Genomic DNA, 25881 nt, shown 5'->3' with positions numbered 1-25881 from the left:
AGAAGTGAGGTGACTTGCCCAAAGTCAGACAACAGACAAGTGGCAGAAGCGGGATTAGAACCAATGACCTCTGACTTCCAAGCCCGGGCTCTCACCACTGAGCCACGCTGCTTCTGGGAAGGGAGTCGGCAGTGAGATAGATGAGATGGAGGCACAGCAAGTAAGCTGGGTGCCAACAGAGTGGAGCGGGCAGCTTGGGCTAACGTAGGAGATATAGTGAGATGAGGTAGGATGGGGAAAACTGACCGAGTGCATTGTACTCTCCAAGTGCTCATTACAGTGCTCTGCCCATAGTAAGTGCTCAGTAAATAGTATTGATGATGATGAATGGCCCAACACTAGACCTCACCCCAATTTTTCCACTTCTCTCTTCCTGCCCTTCTAGCCATCATTCCAACCTGTCTATGGACCAGTGGGAGAGGAGCTGGTAAAATGCGACCACAACCGTCCATTCTATCCAAATTCTCCCACCAACACTTAATAGCATTCTGCCAAAAGTAACACCAGAGATGGTATTACCCCGTCACCACAAGGTGCTTTTCCATACTTTCAAATTTAAGCCTGGGTTTTTGACTGTGTGTGTGTTTTATGGGGGAAAGCCTAGGCTTTGTGTTGTCTTGGACAGATGTGAAGCTGAAATTGGCAAGGGATACCTTTTTTTCTAATTTCTGCTCTTCTCCACGCACCCAGAGGCTAAGTAAGTAATGGACACAGCTGTTAAATATTGGGCTTGAACAAAAGACTAGCACAGCATCAGATTCACCCAGGAGCTCAATATAAAATGAAGGCAGATGATAATGATAAAATTGAGCCCGGAACACCCACAAGAGGAGGAAAAACGTAAGTTCCAAGCTGCCTAAAACCCCTTCAAAATCAGTGTTTCCTAGCTACTGTGCCTTACTGTCCCTTTTCAATAGACAGTGTATCAGTGTACAATTTGCTCACCTAAGCATTTCTATGCACTCACCTCTTTGTTACTGATTTCTTTTCCTACCTGTGTTTATTACCAATACCTACTCTCACACTCTATTGCATTTTCATCCACTTTTGCCTCACTGTTCTCCAAAACACTGTAAGCACCTCAGAGACACAGATCATGCCCTGTATTTCTTCAGCTTGGGCCCCAACTGCCTAGAATGGTGTGCTGCATAGAGCAGGCCCTCAATAATGCTGGTGATGAAAATGACTTTAGCAATTTATATTCCATGATTACACCATTCTGATATTATGCAAACAAGATGAGAGGCTTACACCTTGAAAACTAAGCAATTGCTTATTTAAGTTTTCTGGCATTTTAGTTTCATCAACAACTGAGATCTTTAATCAGTGAGTGTGAGAAGTGCTGCCCTGAAGAATGGCCACTTCTCCGGAAGGAGGCTGGTTGGCCCCACTTTGTCACAGAGTTAATGAATATGAAACATTAAAGAGACTTTACGTTAGATCTCACCTCAAACCTGAACCTGGTCTGACCACCACCTCAAGTGGATCACTGATGCCTATTAGGGGAGGGGAAACTGTAAAGGAGATGAATTTGAAGCAAATTGTTATAAAAATACAAGCTAGTAATGAAAGCACTAGCAATCATCACCCTTGTAAAAGGATTCTCATCCTACTATACAGCTATGTCTGTAAAGCCCGTGTTGTCAGTGGTTTTTAGGAATCACAGCTTTACCCTGTAATGCTATTTCGTGAATGGCACGAAAGATTGCCTCCTCCAGGGACCTGGTGGGAAATAGTGATGATGAACAATTCCAGATGATCCAAGGCTGGGAAGCAGGCTAGCGCAACAGGAATCAGGTTGGTGGCCAGACTCACCCCCAGCACCCCTCATCTAGGTGTGGTGAGGAGGGTTTCAGTCTTCTTCTCGCTTCTTCCGTCTCCTTTGTCTTCTTTACCGGGGCTCCGGCAGCGGAGGTCCCTGTTCTGGGGGTAGAGAGGAAAGAGAGATGAGAATGACCTTGCTGAATGGTCTTCGGTGCATCCTTATGGCTGTTTGGGTTAGTAGTACCACTTGCGCTAGACCCAATTACAAATAAAACCAGCAAAAATACATTAGCCATTTTTTAAAATTAAAGGTTAATTTGCCGATTCCCAACACACTTGCACTCAGCAGCTCTCTCACCCTCTCCATGCTCTTCTTCTAACCCTGCCCAGCTCCATCGATTCCCTCCACCATCTGAGTTCCCCTGAAAAGAGACTATTTTCAAAGTTTGTCCATACCTTTGGCAACCCCTGACTCTCACTTTTGCTCTGCTGCCACTGATTGCCAGGCCTCTCCAGACCCCTGACTCTGTACTCCATCTCCACAAAATCCACCTTTTCTCCCTCCTTTTCAGCCTTTAATTTTCCTCCTTTTTCCCGACTCAATCTCCCTCCAAGATCCTTGGCCTCATTCCTGGCACTTGCCAGTGTGGCTGGTTCAAATCTTCCACTCAGGCTGACACCACATAATGCTTGTGGTCAGGCTTAGAACCTTCAGCAACCTCAGGGCAACAGGGCTGGCAAGCCCAAGCCCCCTCCCCAGAAGTTTGATTTGGTCCGCTCAGGCTGACAAGCCACATGGCTTAGCAAAAATATAGTAATAATAATGATGGCATTTGTTAAGCACTTACTATGTGGCAGGCACTATATTAAGAGATCACAGGATTGGGAGTTTGGGGACCTGGGTTCTAACGTCAGCTCTGCCACCTGCCTGCTCGGTGGCCATGGGGAAGTCACTTCATTTCTCTGGGCCTCAGTCTCCTTCTCTGTAAAATGGGGATTCAATACCTATTCTCCCTCCTTTTTAGCCTGTGAGCCTTAACAATAATAATAATGTTGGTATTTGTTAAGCGCTTACTATGTGCAGAGCACTGTTCTAAGCACTGGGGTAGATACAGGGTAATCAGGTTGTCCCACATGAGGCTCACAGTTAATCCCCATTTTACAGATGAGGGAACTGAGGCACAGAGAAGTTAAGTGACGTGCCCACAGCCACACAGCTGACAAGTGGCAGAGACAGAATTTGAACTCATGACCTCTGACTCCCAAGCCCGGGCTCTTTCCACTGAGCCACGCTGCTTGTCCTTAAGTGGGACAAGGGACTGTGTCTGATTTGACTGTATTCAATCTGAGTGCTTCCTACAGTGTTTGGCACATGATAAGCACTTAATGAATACCACAATCATTATAATTACTAATCACTAACTAGCCCCACATTTCTGAGGCTCAACCTCGGCTAGGTCCCAGGTCAACTGGCCTGGTGAAGAGCTCTATTGGAGTGGGCAAAGCTTAAGAACAAAGTTTTGCCCTTTCATTTCTACCTGGGCATTGTAATAATGACAGCGATTGTACTAAGCACTGGGGTAGATACAAGATAATCACGTCCCATATGGCGCTCACAGTCTAAGAAAGAGGAGGACAGGTACTGAATTCCCATTTTGCAAATGAGGGCACTGATGCAGAGAGATATTACTTGCCCAAGGTCACACAGCCTTGGTTCTCTTGGTTCTCTTCTCCTCTTCAAAACTCTACTTAAAACTCACCTCCTCCAAGAGGCCTTCCCAGACTGAGCTCCTCTTCTCCCTCTACCACTCCCCCTTCACCTCTCCGCAGCTTAACCCTCTTTCCCCCCCATTTCCCTCTGCTCCTCCCCCTCCCCCTCTCCCTTCCCCTCCCCTCAGCACTGTACTCGTCCACTCAACTGTATATATTTTCATTACCCTATTTATTTTGTTAATTAAATGTACATCGCCTTGATTCTATTTAGTTGCCATTGTTTTTACGAGATGTTCTTCCCCTTGACTCTATTTATCGCCATTGTTCTTGTCTGTCCGTCTCCCCCGATTAGACTGTAAGCCCGTCAAACGGCAGGGACTGTCTCTATCTGTTGCCGACTTGTTCATTCCAAGTGCTTAGTACAGTGCTCTGCACATAGTAAGTGCTCAATAAATACTATTGAATGAATGAATGAACAGCAGACAAATGGAGGAGTAGGGATTCAAACGCAGGCCTGTGCTTTATGTATTAGATCATGTTGTTTCCCTGCACACCTGGGTTGGGGGCAGGGAGACTCTCTGGAGGGGCAGGGGTCCCTAAGGCACAGGTTTTAGGGCAACTGCCTCAGTTGAGCCTTCCCTAGGGACTCTCCTGCCCGAGAAATCCAACAGTCTCATACAAATTGAAAACCCCTCTGTGGGTCATCATCATGACTCTAGCTCAACAGTGCTTGGGCATTCTCCCTATTCCCCACTGTACAGCGAGGGTGCAGAGAGCGAGGTGACCCCGGTCCAGACTACTCACCATTTGAGTCAGAGCATGCACGGTGGGGGAACCGAGACCCACCAGCTTTAGGAGCCACTGAAAATAGCGACTTCTGAGGTAAACTGTTCCAAGAGCAGTAGGGTGACAGAAAAATGAAGGCAAAAAAGAAAAGAGCCCATCCTGGGCAGGGTGGACTTCCCATTCCTGTGCTCTGGCTAAGGCTCCTGCCTGAGGACTTCTCCTGACACACGACCTCCTCGCCAAGGGTTGTGGACGGGCTCGGGGTACAGGGGCAACTCTAGCAGGAGGAATGAGAAAGGAAAAAGGGGAGGGGATTGGGAATGGGTAAGGGGAGAGAGAAGAGGGAAGAGAAGAGGGAAGGGGAGAGCAAAGGGAAGGGGAAAGGGAAGGGGAGAGGGAAGGGGAGAGGGAAGAGGGAGGGGGAGAGCAAAGGGAAGGGGAAAGAAGAGGGAAGGGGAAAGAAGAGCAAAGGGGAGAGGGAGAGGAGAGGGAAGGGGAGAGGGAAGTGGGAAGGGAGAGGGAAGAGGGAGAAAAAAGGGAATGGAAGAGAGAAAAGGGAAGGGGGGAAAGGGGGTGACCAGGTTAGAACTGAAAGCGGGCCGCCAGCCTCCAGCCCCTCTTTAGCTCCGGAGAGTTGAACCGCAGACTAGGTCTGTCTGTCCCCGCCGGACTCGCAAGCTAGAGCCCCTGTGGGGCGGGCTGGGCCGGGAGAGACACGGGGTTAAAGCCACAGCTGGAGCCACCTGCGGGGTCAGTGCCAGGGTTGGTCCCCCAAAGTCCTGCCCAACCCGAGGTGCAAACCGGCCTAGATGCCTCCCCCCCTTCTCTGCAGCGCGGGGGTGGTGGGAAGAAAAGCAGATTGGAGATGGCGGGCGGGGAGAGATAGATGGGGGCTATGAGAAGAAAGGAGGAGGACGAGGTTGGGGGATAAGGGGTGTCGCTGGGGCCCAGTTTGGGGAGCCCGGGGCAGGGTGACCCCTTGACTGAACAGGGAGCTGGGCCTGGGCCGGAGGGAGCCTGCTCAGCCTCTATGCCCTAAAACCCAGACGAACGCGCCCTCTAGTGGCAAAACAGTCTTTCTGTCTTTGTTTAGAGACTGTACAGGCCGTCATCGCCCGCCCCCCTTCCGCAAACTTAAATGTGTCCGTAGTGTCGTTGCATTAAACGCTTTGGCATTTAAGCGGACGAACTGCAGGAACAGGAAAGATGCTCTTCTAAAACGTGGAAGAGCCCGAAGTGCCAACTGGAGCCCAATCTATTTAAAATGCCGCCCCAGGGACCACGACAAAATCCCGTGAACTAATAATAATGATGATGGTATTTATTAACCGCTTACCGTGTGCCAAGCACTGTACTAAGCGCTGGGGTGGATACAAGCTAATCAGGTTGGACACAGTCCCTGTCCCACATCGGGTTCACAGTCTCAGATCCTCATATTACAGATGAGGTAAATGAGGCCCAGAGAAGTTAAGTGACGTGCCCCAGGGTCACCCGGCGGACGAGTGGCGGAGCCGGGATTAGAACCCCTGACCTTCTGACTCCCAGGCCTGTGCTCTATCCACTATGCCATAGTGCTTCTAGACCCAATGGACTCTAGTTACCTATAGAGCAGGCACTGCATCTTGTATATCCACAAGAGCCCAGTTTAGCATTTTGCACACAGTAAGTGTTCAATAAACATGATACATTTATATATATTTTATATGGCATTTAAGCACTTAATCATACTGAGCACTTACTATGTCCAGAGCATAGTACTAAGCACTTGGGAGAGTACAGTGTAACAGAGTCGGTAGACACAGTCCCCGTCCACAATGATGTTACGATGTAGAGGGGGGAGAGACAGACTTTAATATAAATTATGGACCTGCACATAAGTGCTGTGGGGCTGAGAGAAGGGTGAATAAAGGGAACAAATTCAAGTGCAAGGGTTACACAGAAGGAAGTGGGAGAAAGGGAAATGAGGGCTTAGGTAGGACAGGCCTCTTGGAGGAGATGTGCCTTCAGTAAGGCTTAGAAGGTGGGGAGAATAATTGTCTCTCAGAAATGAAGAGGGAGGGCCTTCCAGGCCAGAGGCAGGATGTGGGCCAGAGGTCGGAAGCGACGTAGGCGAGATCGAGGTACAGTGAGTAGGTTGGCATTGGAGGAGCTAAGTAAGTGGGCCGGGCTATAAAAGGAAAGTAACGAGGTGAAGTAGGAGGAGGCAAGATGATTTGAGTGTTTTAAAGCTGATGGTAAGGAGTTTCCGTTTGATACGGAGATGGACGGGCAACTACTGAAAGTTCTTGAGGAGTGGGGAAACATGGACTCAACATTTTTGTAGAAAAATGATCTGGGCTGCAGAGTGAAATATGGATTGGAGTGGGGAGAGACAGGAAGCGGGCACTGTACTAAGCAGAGGGGTAGATACAAGATAATCAGGTTGGACATAGTCTATGTCCCACATGAGACACAGTCTCAATCTCGTTTTTACAGATGAGGTAACTGAGGCACAGAGAGGTTAAGCAACTTGCCCAAGGTCACACATCAGACTGGGAGTCCCATGAGGACAGTGATGGCTCCCCATCTGATTATCTTGTATCTACTTGAATGCTTAGCATAGTCCTTGGCACATTGTAGGTGCTTAAGAAATACCAACCATTATTATCTATAGGAAGCACTGGAAGACCACAATAGAAATATATGCTTTGTCCCTGTCCGTGATGGCTCACTTCTGCACTCTCAAGGTGAGTCCATCCCATCCTGCCTTCCATCACCCCTGCAGTTAAGAGAAAAGCAGGCCCAGCACAACTTTAAAAACTCCCCTGACTGGACCAATAGCCACGCTACCTCCCCAGAAACCGGCACCAACTCTCCTCTGCACCACTGAGGAGATTTCAGCCCATCCTGCCTTCCCCCAACCCAGTGAAAAGGTGTAAAAACAGCCATAGCACGAGGTCTCCATACAACTCGGGGAAGGCTGGTGGCTGCTGTGGAATTTGATGTGGCTTTGGGAGTGCCCTGAAACCTGAACCCCGAGGTGCCTGAAATTCTGTTCCTCTACCCACGGCTCCCTACTCATTGAATCTGTCTCCAGTCCCTTTTTCCCGCTTACACTCTTAGAAAGTGAGTTCCCCGAGAGATAGGGACCATTTCTAATTCCCACCTGCACACTCTGACTCAGTATTTAGCACAGTGCTCTGCATTGTAAGCACTTAATAAATATGATTACTACAATTCAGTATCTTGCCAATTTATGACTAAATTTTTTAGCCAGTACTTTTCAGTTGAATGCTTAGATTTCAATAGACTAATATCTTACCATAAATAAAGTTGAGAGATCTTCTGAGAGTTGATCTGCCTTGGCAAAATGGAGATGATGCATGCTTATGAAATTTCTGCTTGGCCAGATTAAATTTTGTCTTCATTTTCTCAGAAGACTCATACTGACAAGTATTTCAATCAACCTCTTAACTTTGTTGATATAAAAATAGGTTTCCTTTTCATTTCCTAAGAGATTGCCTTTTTTGTGGCACAAAAGACCTCAAATTTAATGTTTCATAATGATTAAGTGAGAAAAAGCACAGACAGAAAAACTCTTCAAAGGGATACCTGGAAGGCAGAAGAATTAAAGGATCACTTGGGTAACACAAAATATAGTGACTGAAATATCTCCAATTGCATTTTCTGCATTGTTTTTCGGTATTTGTTAAGCCCTTACTATGTGCCAGGCACTGCCTTAAGCACTGGGGTAGATTCAAGTTAATCATATTGGACAAAGTCCATGTACCACATGGGGTTCACAGTCTCAATATCATTTTTACAGATGAGGTAAGGCACAGAGAAGTAGAGTGACTTGCCCAAGTTCACACAGCAGCGAAGTGGCAGATCTGGGATTAGAACCCAGGGCCTCTGACTCCCAGGACCGTGCTCCATCCTCTTGGCCACACTGCTTCTCACTTCTTATTTCAAGGGTGACATTCTCTTGTGAAGCCCTTTTTCAGTTGACTTGTTCTCTTGCTTCCTCCTTTGGGACTGGAAATGCTTCTCCCCAAATATGATGTAGTCTGTATTTCTAGTAGACTGTAAGCCCGGTGTGGGAAGGGATTATCTCTCTTTATTGCTGAATTGTACTTTCCAAGCTCTTAGTACAGTGCTCTGCACACAGTAAGTGCTCAATAAATACAAATGAATTGAATGAATGAATAGTCCTTGATTTACTAGATTTTCACCCCTTCCCTGAATATTAATTGTTAAAGTAAATTCTAGAAATTCTGAAGAGTGTCTATTTGGCATCATCAGCTCATTAATTTGTAGGATGACAGCTTGGTTACCTTTCTTGAATGGATATCTCACAAGAGATTAAGCAGTAGCATGTTTATTGGAGGGAATCGGCCTGCATATGCCTTAATGAGTTTTCCACAGTTTTGATGGAGAGAGATAAATGTAAAACAGCTGGAATTGGCATTTCCCTGGAACGAAATAAATTGACGAGTGGGGGAATTGAATTGCAAATATGCTTCAATAGCAAATGGGTTCATTTTATGGAGTTAAGATTCCCTAAAATCAATCGGAAAGTAAAAACTGAAAACGGGTTTTGCCTATTTGAATGTTTTTTTCTTATTTTACTCTTCAGCCTATAAAAATGTTCTCACTTCTGTCTTTGAGATCATGCATCCTGCTAAAGTAAGTATTAAAGGAGTTAAGCCACATACTTCGTCTGTATACTAAACCCCTATAAGAGTTAACCCATATACCCTTTACTCTGTAAGCACCTGGAGAGCAGGGAACAATTCTACCAAATCGGCTATATTTTACTCTGCCAAGTGCTTAGCATAATGCTCTGCATACAGAAAATGCTCCATAAATATGATTGATGAATTGATACTTCCAGCCAGTGCTGCACTGTTTCCTGGGCTTAGTTACTGTTCCTATAGGCCCTGTCTACATCAACCAAATGAAAAAAAAAAAAAAACCAACAAAAAAACCCCACCCAAACCTCCCAGCAAGCATCTGAGTAGGTCCTGCTCACGCCTTAATGGCCCGGCACTCACAGTTTCATTTTCAGTGCAATGAACCATACCTTGTGAACTGCTGGGCTCGGGAAGGCAGAGCAGCTGGTCTGAGGAATCACTTCCTATTGTTGATTTCCTAATTAGCCAGGGGAAATGCATGATTGATAACTGATGACAGAGAGACCTTCACCCTCTCCCACCCCATGGTGAGGCTTGGCTAGACCCTGGGGTCCCACTTAAGGTAGGGCATCAGGGTGGGGAGAGTGGCAGAGCTTGACTCTATCAGTCGGTCAGTTCCCAGGAGAGGCCTGAGACAAAGCTAGTGGTGAGCGCCTCTGTTGGGTGCCTGGCAATTAGGTGACCACTCCTCTCTTCACTTTCCCTCCCGGGAGTGTCCGGAAGTAGAGAACATGCAATAGACTGAAATTGTAACTCAAGATACTTGTCTCGTTTGGAGTCAGCACTTCTCTTGAGGCAATCCATACGCTAAAAAATTATACAGGGCCTATTTCCCTGCATACCAAGAGAATCATCTTTAGTCATTATAATCATGCTTATGAAATCTGTTAAGCACTTACTGTGGGCTAAATACTATCAAAAGGTACAAGTTTATGAGCTATGACATTGCCCCATCCCATATAGTGCTCACAATCTACCTTATCCCCAATTCACAGATGAAGAAATTGAAGCCCAGTGAGGTTCAGTGACTTGTCTAAAGTCACGCAATAGATCATTGGTGGGGTTGGGACACAAGCCCAGGTCTCCAGACTTTCAGGCCTGTGCTCGTTCCACTAGGACTTTCTGGCTCTTTTAGTCACCCCTTTGGGGTTCCCTGACAGTATTCCTGATGGGCAGAAAATGACTCTGCTATAGAGACAAGCCCAGGAACTGCTTTGCATCAACTCTGGTGCACAGGTTGGACAATTGATCAATCATATTTACTGAGCACTTACTGTGTGCAGAGTACTGGTACTAAGCACTTGGGAGAGTTCAATATAACAGAGTCAGTAGATGTGTTCCCTGTTCACAGGGAGCTTACAGGGGACAATTTCCTGGCGGGGAAGAACACGCTCTTTGCACCCATCCGTGGGGCTGTCCTGGCTGTAATGAAGCCTGACATGGGTCGTCTCCAGCTCAAGCACTGTGGCTCATTCATTGATGAGAGGACCACAGAGGTCTCTGGGGGAAAAGTTCAGGATGCAGAGGGAGCCAGAAGGGATGTTGGATGACTGTCAATGAGGGTAATCATTACCTGGCTTTCCAAGAAACCTGCTGTTGGGGACCACATTCAGTACAGTGCTCTGCACACAGTAAGCGCTCAACAAATACGGCTGAATGAGTGAACACTGGTCTGAACCACTAATGACCTTTTAAGATTTCTTCCAAGTTGATCAAAGCAGCATGGGCTAGAGGAAAGAGCACTGGCTTTGGGGGCCAGTGGCCTGGGTTCTGATCCCAGCTTCACCACTTGCCTGCTGTGTGATTTTGGGCAAGTCACTTTATTTCTCTGTGCCTCAATTGTAAAATGAGGATGAAATACCTGTTCTTCATCCTACTTAGACTGAGAGTCCCTTGTGAGGCAAGGACTGTCCCCAACCTGATTACCTTGTATTTACCCCAGCACTTAGTATAGTGCTTGACACTAGTAAGCATTTAACTGATATCAAAAATATTGCCATTATTATTTACTATTATTGGTTGGTTGACCAACAAGGGAGATGGATAGGAGTGAAAGAATGCCCATTTGGAAATGGCAACTGCAAAGACTGCTCCCTCCCTCCTGCTCCACTGTTGCCAACAATTTCAAAGATTGTTTTGCTTAAAAATAAGATCTACCAAGTCATTTTAGTTTTCCTTTAATGTTTTTAAGCCCAGCCACAAATCACTTGCTGAAACTCAAAACCTCACTTTTGTTAAGAACTATGTTGGGGGGAAGATTTGTGTACTTTTCCCCTCTTCTCATCCCTCTGTAATCCATCTGTCCCTAGGTGAATTCAAGATGAATCCCTGACCCAAAAGAGCAGGCAAATTGTGGTTAAGGTCAAGCGTGTAAGTGAGGGATTGGGGTTTCTAGATGGCTCCAGCAGGGGTCATCCTAGTGATGGGAAAACTGATTGATGGAGAGGAAGAAGAGAAGGAAGTGGGCCCAGATGTGGCTGATTTTCAGACTCCCTAGATCTTGGATTTAAAAAACTGAAGTCCGAGGAGATTCCTCTTAGACCATTGCCTAGTCACTCCTGTTTCCCAGCATACCAGATTTAAGATCCCAGGATTTTGATCACTGAGCTCACAGGGTTACAATGATTTTCTCCACGGAGACTCCAAAGGCTTTGGGGAACTTTATTAATGTTGGCCAAGGGTTTGGAGTTCCTCAGATGAACTGGTATTAGAGTTTGCACATTTTTGCATCTGCTGGTTGTTCTGTGGGACTGACTTGGTCTGTGTTAAACAGCTATGGATAGTAGGGAGTCTTAGAAGCAGCATGGTCTAGTTATATAATTATGGTATTTGTTAAGCGCTTACTCTGTGCCAAGCACTGTTCTAGGCACTAAGGTAGATACTAGGTAATCAGGTTGCCCCACGTGGGGCTCACAGTCTTAATCCCCATTTTACAGATGAGGTAACTGAGGCAGAGAGAGCACAGGCCTGGGAGTCAGAAGGACCTGGGAGCTAATCCTGATTCTGCCACTTGTCTGCTGTGTGACCTTGGGCAAGTCACTTCACTGCTCTTTATCTCAGTTACCTCATCTGTAAAATGGAGATTAAGACTGTGAGGCCAATGTGGGACACGGACTGTGTCCAATCTGATTAGCTTGAATTTACCTCAGCACTTAATACAGTGTTTGGCACAAAGTAAACACTTAATACCTTAAAAAAAAACATTATATGGAAAAAAACATTTCCAGGGACCAGAACCTATGTGACCCCAGAGAAACTAATTTCCACTCTCATAGGGATGAAGGGGAATCAAATGGTGGCACATTCTCCCTGGAGAGGTATCCAGCTTCGTGCTCTCCCTCCAGAGCAAACTAGCCAATGGTCAGTTTTGACAGAAGGAGAAAATGGGAATCTGATGCAAACGGGTCAGATGGTAAAAAATTTCAATGTACCTTGACTCCAACTGCAGTAACTGCAACTCTCACAGCTTGTAGATTTGCTGCTTCAGGTATTCGGGGGTTCCGCTTCATTTAAAGTTGGACAGAACTGACTTATTAATGGTGTGGTGAAAGGAAGGCCTTAAAAAGAATGAAATGTTGCACCGCCTGGGAAAAACCCAGTCTCCCTGGCTTATTCTCCTCAGTTCACTTGGGTCGGGAGAGGAAGTCTTCCTGCCTTTTCCCTTTCCTCCTTTTCATGAGGGTTTCTCCACTTGGAAGTTGATTCTACCTTCCTTTTCAACCTTCACCCTTTTTCTTTATCCCTCTCTCTTGTCCTTTAACTCTGGAATTTTCCCCACTTATCCTAGACTTGAGTGACCCTGATGTCTAGGCAGAAGAAATCTCCCTCTCGCATTTCCCCTTGGGGCCACCGATGGCCACCTCCATCCCCACTTCTCAACATCCTGCTCCTTCACTGGCCACATCTGAGAAAGCATTTCATTGTTGGGTTTGTTTTCCTGGAACTGAAATCAGTTGAGTTTCCCACATACTCAGTTAGGTGCTTACCAGCTCCCCCTCTGTCACTCCAATCTGAGGACAAAATACATTTGCACATCATTTGTATCTACCCACCTTATTCGTAGGGCCCCAACTGCAAGCAGGGCATCAAAACGATAACGACAATTTAAACTATCACATTTCTGTTCAAAAACAATAGTCAATGTTAAAGATTTTTATGTTACTAGATTGCATTCTGGATTAGAAGAGACAGAAGTGCACAGAGGCTCAGGAGGCTGGTTGTCTAGGGGCCGAATTCAGCCACTGGATGGTGACAGAGTCCATATCTTCAAATTCCTAGGGTGGCCTGGAAGGTCACTGGGGATTTAGATAGAGCAGACCTTTCTATCTCCACCTGCTCCCACCCAGTGGCATTTAGCTCGTGTTTCCTCCAGGGGGAACAAGTGGCCCATTAGTCAGGTGAGGGGCCCCATTCACACTGGTGGTTTTGGCTTTCTAGACACAAACCCCTCCTGTTGCCTCATGTTCACTTGAAGGGAGAGAGTTTTATTTCACCCTCCCAGCCGTATGTCCGAATGTGGAAGGTCCACACCCGAGCACTCCAAAGATGTTTTGAGGGGATGGAGAGAGAGATCCAGAACAGAAAAACAGATGAGACACACCCACCGGGATCCAAAAGTGCATGTTGTGCTTCTACATTTCATCTCAGAAGAAATTGAAATGCCTTCATAGTCATAATTTGACATTCCATCGGGTTGCTGAATCTCAGGGACAAAAATGGTCCTTTCTTCATTATGAAGTTCATTTCAACTAACGGACTGAGTTGCTTATTCATCAAGTATCCAGTTTCTCCAGTTAAATGCAGAATTCGACCCATGAGTCAGTGTCTTAACTGGGGGGTTTGTCAACTGCCATCTGTTTTCCTCCTTAAGCTCTTCACAGAAACACATGCCCAGAGAAGGGATCTAGAACAGAGATTTCATGAGGTTCTTAATGTGTCTTCCAAAATCCCACCGCGTTTAGATCCCCGAGGTTCTAACTTGAAGCGTGAAAAGATTCTAATAATGAAGATGATGTTGATGTGGTCACCTCTCTCCTGAAGCTTGGGGACCGAGGACACGTGCAGAGGAATTGATTCTAGTGATAGTGGCTTGCCCAGCACCACTCTCCCTTCCTCATCTCTACCAGTCATATTTCCTTTTGGGGACAGAGTGAAACGAGGGAGTCGGCGGGCAGGGGTGCAGTCCGTTGCAAAGCACAAAGTTTCATAGCTACGTGCCCAGGAGTCTTTAGTGGCTTTCCTATTACGATGCATGGAACATCATTCGAATGTTTAAAATCTGATACTCATGATTTGGAAAAAAAAAGTCTTAGACAATGTTCATAGATATTTCAAAATAATATCACTCAAAAGATGAACTGATTGATTGATAAAAGCATCAATGGCCTAGCCAGGTATAAATACTCAGAAGCTTACAAACCAAGCCTCAAGGGGAGGGATCTCATACAATCTGAATGGATTTAAATACAAATCACTTCTGGTAATTTGGTGGTTTTTCACTTTTGACCATCTGAGTATCATGGTTTGACCCAATGTGGCTCTAATCTGTGTGTAAATCAGATTGTTCCTTTGAGACACTGTCAAAAATGGAGTGTGATATCAGACTCCAGACCAAACCAATGGTCTCTAGAACTGTAATGTCATCCAACCTTCTCAAAGGCCACGCAATTTAGACCCTATACACAGATGCCACATCTGGCTCCCTGAGCAGTTCATCATCCAGCTGGGGGCCAGACTCGACAGCAAACAGCAAGACAAAAGTCACAAACAGTGAATTTGGGGATGTAGTCAGTCTCCTAGGGTCGGAGCGAATCCCTCCTCAACACAACTGCACTGAGTGGGACAAGTCAAGAGAATGAATGACAACTGGTGTATGGAGAGAGCTGAGACTGGGAGCGATAAGCAAGAAGGACGGAGGAAATGTTTTAAGAACACGGTGAAGTAAATCCTTAGACAGTGCCATAGCCAGCTTAAAAGTGGTAGGCATGTGCTGAGAATAGGCCAGCATGGTGTGCTGCTATCAAGAAAGGAGTGCCCCTTTTGAGCAAAAGCTTCACAAGGATCCACAGACAAAGAGGTGAAAGAGAAAACAGCAACAGGTGCAGCAAACTTTGATTTAATGGAAAGAGCACGGGCCTGAGAGCCAGAGGACCTAGGTTCTAATCCTGGCTCTGCCTCTTGGAGGAGGCAGTCGGTTCTCTCTGAAGCTAACCAGAGCAGTGCCCAAAGCCTCTCACTGAAAAACTGGCACATAATAACTGTGGTAGCTGTTAAGCACTTACTATGTGCCAAGTACTGTACTAAACACTGCAATCAAATCTGACACATTCCCTGTCCCACACAGAGCTCACCATCTAAGTAGAAAAAAGCACAGGTATTCAATCCCCATTGTACACATGAGGAAACTGGGGCATGGAGCAGTTAAACTTGCCCAAGGTCATCTGGTGAGTCTGTGTTTAACTCTTTCTGCCTGGGACATTTGGAAATGTCTTTTAGGAAGTCATCATCATCATTTTTGTCAGTGTCACAGTTTAAAGAGTCCCCTCCTGCCCACCCCACCCTTCCCACTCCCCTCTCACACTCCTGTTCCGCTTTGAACTTCTTCTTCACTGGCTGCTGAACAACTGGAAGACAGACAGCTCGCTGCCCAGCTCCAAATAAGTGAACATCTGTTGAAGGAACTGAGGGGAGAAATGTAGAGAAGCTGCGGTGTCTAGTGGAAAGAGGGTGAGACTGGAAGTCAGAAGACCTAGATTTTTAATCCCAGCTCTGCCTCTTGCCTGTTGTGACCTCAGACAAGTCACTCAACTTCTCTGTAGCTCAGTTTCCTTATCTGTAAAATGAGGTAAAAATACCTGTTCTCACTCTTTAGATTGTGAGCACCAACTGGGATGGGGATTGTGTCTAATCTGCTTGAATTTTAACTACTGCACTACCTTGTACAGTGTTTGGCACATAGTAAGCACCTAACAAATACCACTATTACTATTATTGTAGGGGGGAACCTTCTTTAGTCATTCGGATGGAATTTGGGTGATTTCCCAAGGAGCCCGAGAGAACACAGATCACTCCAAAATTTCCTGCTGGAGGAACAGCTTACCTTTCTCACCAGCTGGGCAAAGTCACTGCTGTCTCGAGGAGGGAGGCCCAGGAGAGGTCGTGTGCAGGAGTCCAGAGCTGAACCGTGGCCCACGATTAAGACAACTCCAGCTGCAAAAGAACCGGCAAGGTAACACAACCACATAAAATGGGACACAGAGGACTTCATTATCCACACACTTCCCACCTTAGATCGCAAGATCAATCAATCTTATTTATTGGGTGCTTACTGTGTGTACGGCATCATACTTACCGCTTGGGAGAGTACAACACAACAATATAACTTACTGCCCACAACGATCTTACAGTCGAGAGAGAGTTTACAGTCTAAATCTCCTTGAGGGCAGGAGATGTGTCTTTTTCTTGCTGTACAGTTTTGAATGCTTAGACCAGGGATTCACTCTCGACAAGTGCTCAATGAATACCATTGATTAGTTGACTGATCGTCCAGTTGATGGCATATATTGCTGGTCTTCCCTACTAAAACCAGTTTTCCCTTCCCCATTTATCAATCAGCCAATTGATAGTATTTATTGAGTGCTTGCTGTGTGCAGTTAAAATGAGTAGAAATGATCTCTGTCTCCATGGAGCTTACCATCTAACAGGGGAGGAAGATACTCTCATGAATTTCAGTGGAAGAAAGCAGTAAAGTAAAAAGATACTTATGCTCATAAGGTACTTGGAGAGTGAGAGGGGCGAGTCCCCAAATGACAGAGAAGAGTTGAAGTGGCAGTTGTGGGGGAGTATAAAGTGGAGAGATGAGAGATGAATCAAGGAAGGTCTCCTGGAGGAAATGTGACCTTAGAAGGGCTTTTAGGAAGGGGAGAGCCCTGGTCTGCTGAAAGTAAAGGAGTTCCAGGCAAAAGGGAGCATGTGAGCAAGCAAGAGGTCGATGTCAGGAGAGTTGAGGATGATAGGAAGAGGAGCAAAGTGTGTGAGTTGAGTTGTAGAGGGAGAAGAAAGAGGGATAAGTAGTGAGGAAAGAGCTGATCGAGGGCCTAAAAGCACACATCTCCCAGAACTTGGCTTCTCTGAGTGGGAGTTGTGGAAGATGGGGCCCAGTCTGGGCATCTCCCCCTTTCCCAGTGCTACCATCGAGGCAGGGGTAGGCTGGGGAGGGCAGGGCTGGGTTCAAGGATTTGTAGTCTATATTCTGCGGATGGGGGGAAACACCCTTGGATGGAGGTGGGGGTGGGGGGAGGTCAGGGGCTTGGTACCTTTACCTGAGCTTGAGAGGCCTCTGTCAACCCAAAGCCTCCCCTCCCCACCTGCTCCACGCCTGTGGGAGCTCTGGGGAGGTGGGAAGGGAGGACAAAGAGGGGATGGCTGGGGCCCCCCCAGGAGGAGAAAGTAGAGCCAAAGAACAACTACTCTGGTATCTTTTCTACATCCTTTCCTCCACTGATCTGGCTCCCTCCTCAGCTCCCCAAGCACAGGGGAAGGCCATTGGTAGCACTGTGGCTTCTGAAGGAAGGATCCTGAAAGCCACTTCCACCAACAGCGATCACCCGACTAGGCAAGGACATGAGGGAAGGGGGAAAGGAATGGCTCCAAGGCACACCCTCACCTTCCCGAGAGCAGGATTTCATGATCTGCTGCACAGTCACGGAACACCTGCTCACGTAGTCCTCGTAGCTTTCCGACGGCACCAGGCAGGAGATGGGGTATTCGGAGCTGGAAAATCAAGGCACAGAGAAACCACCAGATTTCATTTTCCTGGGTGGTGAAAGCCAGATTTACCCAAGCAAATGAGCAGAATGGATGGGGCTCAGGGAGGGAGAAGACTACTATTTTCGCTCTATCAGTGGGGTCAGTGAGACTCAGAGGTTAAAGGCTCAGTCCAGGTCGCCTGGCCTGATATCTTAGGGGTGTCCTGCCCAGCAAGGAGCCCAGGGGTGGGGGCAGAGAATGAGAGGATGGGAATGGCCTACCTGTAGTTGGGGTCGATGTTGTAGTGCGCCTCCTTCAGCTCCGTCAGGGTCATGAGAGGCGGCACTGCCCTGGCTCCTTCCCATTTTGTCCACTCAAACAGTCCAGGTTCCACTCTTATTTTCATTTTTTTCTCCAGTTTGAGCCCTGCATTTATTAGGAAACACACTCAGAGGCAGCAGAGGGCAGTCGAGTAGCCTCTGTGTCATACAGTCAATCTGTCAAACAATGGCATTTACTGAGTGCTAGGTACTGTACTAACTTCTTGGGAGTGTAAAATAGCAAGAATAGCAATTCAGAATAGAAGTAGCTTGTATTAAACTCCAACATGGTTGTAATGCACTGAACCTTGTGTTTAGGACATAGAGAATAAAGAGGTGGTACATTCCCTGCTCTCAAGTTTACAGTTGAACACTTTCCTTAACACCCTTCACCTTGACTCCCAGGCATCAGTAAACAGTTCCTTCCAGAGAAATAAATTGTATTTGTTAAGCATTTACTATGTGCCAGGTATTGTACTAAGTGCTGAAACAAGTTAATCAGGTGAGACACAGTCTAGGTCCCACATGGGGCTCACAGTCTTAATCCCCATTTCACAGATGAGGGAACTGAGGCACAGAGAAGCTCAGTGACTTGCCCAGGGTCACACAGCAGACAAGTGGCAGACCTGGGATTAGAATCTAGGTCTTTCTGACTTCTAAGACACCAGGAAGACCTGACATGCTTCTATCATTCATTCAATAGTATTTATTGAACGCTTACTATGTGCAGAGCACTGTACTAAGTGCTTGGAATGTACAATTCGGCAACAGATAGAGACAATCCCTGCCCAATGACAGGCTTACAGTCTAAGTCATCAGCGGGTATTTAATAGATTCCTTTGCATAGCCTGGTCCTAGGCTCTTGATACTGGGGATTAGTTCTGTTCTGTAAATACCCATAGGCAAGTTACCCTGAGAAAAGCAATGACAAAATATAAAGTAAGATCTTTGAGTGTAAGATCTCTATTCTCTATCCCCAAGCCAACCTAGCTGTATCTCGATCACAACTCTTCTGTCCCCATCCCTTCACTCATGCTGTTTCCCTGGCATGGATTTCCCTCCCGTCCTTCTTCCTTCCATCTGACAGACTGCAGCTTTCAATCAATCAATGATATTTATTGAGTGCTTACTGTGTGCACAACACTATACTAAGTGCTTGGGAAACTACGATACAACAGAATTAGCTGACGCGTTCCCTGCCCACAAGGATCTTACAGTCTACAGGGGGAAGTAGACATTAAAATAGATAATGGATAGGGCAAATAGTAGAGTATAAGGCTATGGAGCAACAAAAATACTAGTTTGTGTTGGCTAAGATTAAAAAAAGTTAAAAAAAACTAAGAGAAATAATGTTAGTGAAGATTGTCTGATGACATCCTTTTGTCCCCATTCTGTAATGGCACATTAGAGAGCATCCTTCTTTTATGGTTACCATGGTGGAAGTTTTAGGAAAAGAAAAACCAGAACATCTAGTACAAGTTTACTGAAATGAAAGCCTAAGGGAGAAAGTAGGAAGAGTGACACATAATGATGCATCCTCACAATAAAGCGAAGGAGCCAACTGGCAAGAATGAGATCAGAATGTCCTACTGAATTTAATACCAGTTGATTAGCAGGTAGCTTTTGGGAGATGACACGCAGATAATGTGCATGAAATACCTCAGGAAATACTATATATTGCTTAAAAACGTTTGAACACCTTCAAGCATTAAGAAACAGAAAAAAGATAGGCGTCTCAGAACCACAGTCGGTTAGGGTCACTAGGAAATCTACATGTATTTTATTATTCGATACATATATATGTATATATCGATTACTAATATATATATATGCCATTATGGAAGGGTAAGAGAGAGGGAGAGAGATCCCACAATTTATATATTTTTGGTCTATTTTCCCCAATAGATTATAAGTTCTTGAGGGCAAGGAATGTATCGTGCTTCTGATAAACTCTCCCAGGTACTTAATATACTTCTTATTTAGTACTCAATAGATGCTTAATAGAAACCACTGATAATTCAACTAATTGGTTATGGCAATTTTGAGGCAAAATTAGCAAGTCTTTTGTATGCCATCTCCCACCCGATGACTAAAACACTCTGTAAATCATTCCCTCAAAATCTTGCTGGAGGTAGCTGAAGAATAGTATTGCTGTTGGAAAGATAGAAAACCAAGGCTTGTGAGTGGGTCTATGAGAAGCTCAGTGTCTGTGTCTCACATACAGCCTGATAAAAGTAAGATAACCAAGGCTGGGCTCCTTTTTCCGATCTATATCCAGGCTGAAAGACAAAGAAATGCCAGGGCCTCCCACAGAAACCAGGGCAAGAATGAGGTGTAAAGGTATTAGCTCAAGCTCGTTATGGTCACTGCTGCTTCCAATGAAGCATCTTGCTCTTCTTCAGTCATCTGTTACTTGTACTGAGATGATTCCCATGAGGTGGTTTTTGTAAAAGTCCTCAATATTCATAACAAAGGAGCCTCAGCATCAAAGGCACTCATAAGTCTTCTTTTAAAAATAATGATCAAGAGTGCCAAACAGAATGGCACAGAAGAGGCTTCTGAGTGGAGGCTTCTGAGTGGAGGTTATGGCAACATGTGCTACACACTGAACATGGCAAATGCAACAAGGCAGCAGAGGACACTTAGGAAGGGGCTGACAAACTTGCAGCCATTATTTTGGCCACACTGGCGGGGCTGGGTAAACTTCAACTGTCTATATGTTCATCTTTGAACAAGGATGTCTCTCTCCTCTTTTTCTCTCCCTTTCTTTCTCTCTCTCCCCCTCATTTCTCTCTTCCTTTCCTCTCTCTCTCTATGTACACATATTGTCTCTACTTCTCACAAATGCACACTCAACCATTATAGAAAGGAAACTCAGTTTAACATTTAACTGACCTTCTAGGATATACTTTGCTGTCTGTATGCAGCGGAGAGCAGGTGAGGAGTAAACACAGCCAATTTTTGTTGCTTTCTCCAAGAGAGCTTCCCCTGGAAGACAATAGGCAAACCAACCCTTTTTCATAGGGTAACATAACAAGTTTGTGCTATGACCTCCTTCATTGCTCCTAGTCAATGCTGGACAGAATGCCCATGGTGTTTCAATCAATTGGACAGTACTGAGTAGGCAGTACACAGCCTTTCCAAATTTCCCTCAACAGTGAATATGGACAGTAGTGTAAAATCCATTTTCATGATCTTGCAATGAAAGTGTACAGTACTTCAGGAAAGTGGAATTTATTTGCCTTGGAAAGACAAATTTAAGACTTGGCCCTAAGCTTCAGGGTGTGATACATTCTGAAGGGAATTCAGTCTGGGGACAGGTTTTATTTTCAGAAGGTACGTACTGGATGAGAAGGTGTCTGCCTACTACTTCTGATGATGATGATAATAATAATAATAATAATATAATAGGGATTAGAACCTAGGTCCTCTGACTCCTGGGCCTATGTTATTTCCATTAGGCCACTATACTTCTCAGCATGTAAGATGCTCCTCTGTACATGCAAGCCAATAAAGTTATTGGCTTCTTTAGCTTCCTAGAAGCTCTAGAAACTTAGCTCCTTTCAATCACCCTAAATAGCTCCTCTCCTCCACTGCAGTCACTACTTCTTTAATGTCCTAACTGGGCTCAAGACACTCCCAATTCCCTTCAGGATCACCCTTAGACACACCTGTAAGTCGGGCCTGGAATATACCACAGTAGGATAAAGGAGGGTCATTTTCAAATTCTTTGATGCCATTTTTCCTTCTGGGTAGACTGCAAGGGAAATTCAGGTCCGGTCTAAAGTAGTTTCCTGGAATGAAAAGGAATGCTTCACTTTTGGATTCAAAGTATTTTCTTTAATTTCAACAAATTGGTATCACTGTTAGCCCACTAGAATTTTTACTGCCTGCCCCCGAATTTAGGACTTGTTTCACTATTATTTTAATTATGGTTAGAATTCTAAATGGGTTTGGAGCTGAGGATGCATTTAAAATGAAAGTCCTGCTAGTGTTTTGCTTTTAAACCTGTCCTGAGAACAGGGAATGTTTCCATCTAGAATCCACCCAAACGCCTGCCGAGAAGTTGACCTCATTCGTAGTCCTGGATGAGACTTCTCTCGGTTCAACTTTCTCAATGGGGAGGGCTACCTTAAGGAGCAAAATGTCTTCCGTGATCAACTAACAACATTTTTCGGTGAGTGACAATCTCAGATTTGGCTAACAAAGTCACTAAACAAATTTACAGATAAACGTAATTTGACTTGTCCTGATTCAGCTTGTTTCTAAAGACTGAGTGCATGTCACTGCAGGTTCTCTGCTGGGCTCCTTTGGGAGACGGCAGATTTCAAAATATTGATTTGAGACGCTCTTCTCCAAGAACAGCGATCACTGTCAGTTGGAGCATGAGAGCCCTCTGGAATGTAAGCTTATTATGGGCAGGGAACACGTCTGCTAATTCTGTTGTAGTGTACTTTCCCAAGCGCTAGTACAGTGCTCTGCACAGAGTAAGCACTCAATAGAACCACTGATTAATTATCCTTGCCAGGGCCAGCCATGGACTCAGCCTTAGGGGTCTTTAAAAGTGGAAATGCACTGTTGTGGCACCTCTGCCTACAAGGCCCACAGCCCCAACATCTCTGAGCTCACCGTTTAAAATGTAAAAGTGGTCATCTGTCTTGTAGATTTGTAAACATTGATCACTGATCCAATACCAGGCCAGGAGGCTGGTCTTTCAAATGAACTTGTGTTTATTGTGTGCAACTGAAAGTAACTGCCCTAGGAAACAGTGACAGCATTCCAAGTCCTTGCAAAGTAAAAATGAAAAATTACACAACTGCTGAAACCCCGGGACCTCTTTCATGACAAATTAAGCACCTGTCTGGCCAAGGGTTCGCCTCTTCTACACCTCTACAGATGACCTAAATTTCACTTGGCACCTGCCCCCATGACCTGATGGATCAGGGGGTTGATGTGGAAGTTGGGGCTCCGAGACTCTGGTTGACAACACGTGGCAGTGACTGTCAAAACAATAAAAATCTTCAGGCTATTTTTCCTTGTTCATGTTTTTCACCAGCTTTAGTCATCTTCCTATTCTGACTGCCATTAAGTAGAGAGACCTCTGCAAGACCAAGACTGCTGCCAAATGGACTGCGCCCCTACTCCCGCCACCTCTCCAAACACAAATTCTCAAGAAAGCCTAGCAAGTATTCATTACAAGGAAAATGTATTTCCTTTTTTTTTTTCAGTTTTACTCTCTGATTTACCCCTAGCCAGTAGCTCACTCAGGCTGATTTCATTTAGGCCATGAATACTCTTAATCCATGAGAATCAATATACTGGTATATGGTCATTAAGGAGAGGATGTAATAACAATAATAGTGGTGTTTGCTAAGTGCTCACTATGTGTCAAGCACTGCCCTAAGTGCTGGGTTAGACACCAGATAATCAGTTATGTTGGTATTTGTTTGGTATTTGTTAAGCGCTTACTATGTGCCAAGCACTGTTCTAAGCGCTGGGGTAGACACAGGGGAATCAGGTTGTCCCACGTGGGGCTCACAGTATTCATCCCATTTTACAGGTGAGGTAACTGAGGCACCGAGAAGTTAAGTGACTTGCCCAAAGTCACACAGCTGACAAGTGGCAGAGCCGGGGTTTGAACCCATGACCTCTGACTCCAAAGCCCGTGCTCTTTCCAGTGAGCCACGCTGCTTCCCACATGGGGCTCACAGTCTAAGAGGGAGAACACATATTAAACCCCCATTTTTGCAGATGAGGGAACTGAGACACAGAGAAGCTAAGTGACTTGCCCAAGGTCACACAGGAGGCAAGTGGCAGAGCTGGGATTAGAACCTAGGTCCCCTGACTCCTGGGGCCATGCTCTTTCCATTAGGCCATTATACTTCTCAGCATGTAAGATGCTCCTCTGTACATCCAAGCCAATAAAGTGCCCCTAGGACACTATCAAAAATCCGACTCTGCTCTGGAGCCAGTTTTGACCTCATAATGAAGGTTTACACCAGAATAAGCATTGTAGTTGCAGCCTAGTTAATCAGCATCTGTGATCCAAGCCCCAGCTGCTTTGCTATCAGACTAGGAGAATGATGCTTAGTTTACTAAAGAAGATAAAGAAGCATTGTCATCATCATCAGTGGTAATTAATGAGGGCCTGCTGGGTGCTGCCCACTCTACTAGTGCTTGGGAGGGTAGAATCCACGTAAAAGGAAGAATAAAAATGAATTAGACATGGGGAAAGAAGAGGGGGCCAATAACTAAATAAAACAGTCCAGTTTGGTTTCCATGTTTGGATGATGATGATAATGATAGCATTTAAGCGCTTACTGTGTGTCAAGCACTGTTCTAATCTCTGGGGTAGATACAAGGTAATCAGGTTGTCCCACATGGGGCTCACAGTCTTCATCCCCATTTAACGGATGAGGGAACCGAGGCACAGAGAAGTGAAGGGACTTGCACAAGTCACACAGCTGACAAGTTGCAGAGCCATCTGCCAGGTTGGTTTTACTTACCATCTGAGGTACAACACTGCTGCAACCAAGACTTTCCAAAGATTTGGTCTACTCTTTCCCCATGACGAACTACCAAAAGACTTCTCCTTAGAGGGGTTATCTAGAAAAGGGGAGGAAAGGAAAGTTGAATCACAGAAAAATCTTCCCTCTCCATCTCTCCCTCCCCTTTGCAATTTTTCAATTGCGATGGCAGAGTTGCCAAGGCCATTACAACTTCTGAGTGGAAATGTCTCAACCTCAAAAAGCTCAAAAACACATTGGCAAGATGGATAAATGAATAAAGTATGCAGCCAGAAAGATTCAATCAGTCGCCCCCTTCTCAGGACCAAGAGCAGCTATTCTGGAGGAGGTGGTCTTTTAGCCCATGAGGAAATGAATTTGCAGTCCACTGTTCCCATTCTTCGCACCCAACCACTGTGGCAGGTATGTGACTAGCGGGGATGAAAGAGTGTGAGCAGCACTGCAACAACCCCTGGTGCTATAACCAACTTCTCCTGATGGAGATGAAGTGCTTAGGTTAGTGCTCAGCAACAGTAAGCTCTCAATAAATACAACTGATGGACTGATGTCCTTGCAACTGACTATGGCTTTATAGAAACCATGGCACCTATTAAGCACTGACTATAATTAATGCCATTCATTACCTGTACAATACCATTCAGGCTGCAGCTAGGTCCACTTTCATTCTTGTCCTCCAGGCCCAAGGCTAAGCTGAAGGTGTACGTTCTGCAGCAGAAAATACAAGAGAGAGACCATCATCGAGGATGTCAGCAAGATGGTGGGTGTTGGCGTGGGTCGCTCAGGATGCCTCCAAGAGCAGGACCTCCCACGCCATTCTGCAATCATCAGGGTCATATGAGCACCCATCAAGTGTAGTGCGAAGCAGTTTCAACAAACAGCCCTGCACGCTTACAATCTAAGACCAAGAACGATGACATGGGAAGGCTTAATAAAAGGACTCACAAAAGTTTTGCATAGGGCATGTATTTTGCACTGAACCACATTCATCTTTGACAGTAAACTTTTTTCCACAGCTTTTTCTCCACACCCTTCTGCCTCACCCATGCCCTTGGATTTGTTCCCTTTATTCACCTCTCCCTCAGCCTCACGGCACTTATTTACATAGTCAGAATTTATTTATATTGTCTGTCTCCCTCTCTACACTGTAAGCTCGTTGTGGGTAGGGAATGTGTCTACCAACTCTGTTATACTGTACTCTCCCAGGCGCTTGGTATAGTGCTCTGCCCACAGTAAGGGCTCAATAAATATGATTGGTTGATTAACTAAAATACCTCAGGCTAAATATCAGGATCCTACTCTGGGCTGCTACTTTTTCCCAGCATGCAGGTCAGGTTGGGTTAAGAGAGCACC

General features: G+C 45.6%; 1 protein-coding gene and 1 long non-coding RNA gene across 4 annotated transcripts in view; one reads left to right on the top strand and one right to left on the bottom strand.

The window, feature by feature from the left end:
* Nucleotides 1-90: 90 nt before the first annotated feature.
* Nucleotides 91-25490, top strand: LOC114805481. Of its 3 annotated transcripts, XR_005661059.1 has the most exons (8): nt 91-533; nt 691-840; nt 15933-16164; nt 19910-22181; nt 22297-22407; nt 23061-23190; nt 24704-24933; nt 25209-25490. It is a non-coding gene; the product is annotated as an uncharacterized LOC114805481 (long non-coding RNA). The 3 variants fall into 3 exon arrangements; XR_005661060.1 differs by lacking the exon at nt 22297-22407; XR_003753467.2 differs by lacking the exons at nt 19910-22181; nt 22297-22407.
* UBASH3A (ubiquitin associated and SH3 domain containing A) overlaps nt 13074-25881 on the bottom strand; it is a 27679-nt gene continuing 14871 nt past the window's right edge. Inside the window, exons 7-14 of the mRNA XM_039914682.1 lie at nt 25155-25236; nt 24511-24610; nt 21676-21798; nt 20900-20992; nt 17966-18110; nt 17602-17708; nt 16036-16145; nt 13074-13839 (exon numbers count right to left, since the gene is read on the bottom strand). Of these exons, the coding sequence (XP_039770616.1) occupies nt 13702-13839; nt 16036-16145; nt 17602-17708; nt 17966-18110; nt 20900-20992; nt 21676-21798; nt 24511-24610; nt 25155-25236 (898 nt within the window). The 3' untranslated portion in view covers nt 13074-13701. The remainder of the gene's footprint in view (nt 13840-16035; nt 16146-17601; nt 17709-17965; nt 18111-20899; nt 20993-21675; nt 21799-24510; nt 24611-25154; nt 25237-25881) is intronic.

Source organism: Ornithorhynchus anatinus, chromosome 18, assembly GCF_004115215.2.
Source record: "Ornithorhynchus anatinus isolate Pmale09 chromosome 18, mOrnAna1.pri.v4, whole genome shotgun sequence".
Classification (NCBI taxonomy): Eukaryota; Metazoa; Chordata; class Mammalia; order Monotremata; family Ornithorhynchidae; genus Ornithorhynchus; species Ornithorhynchus anatinus.
Note: the sequence above shows the minus strand (reverse complement) of the source record. Positions and strands in the feature narration are given on the sequence as shown.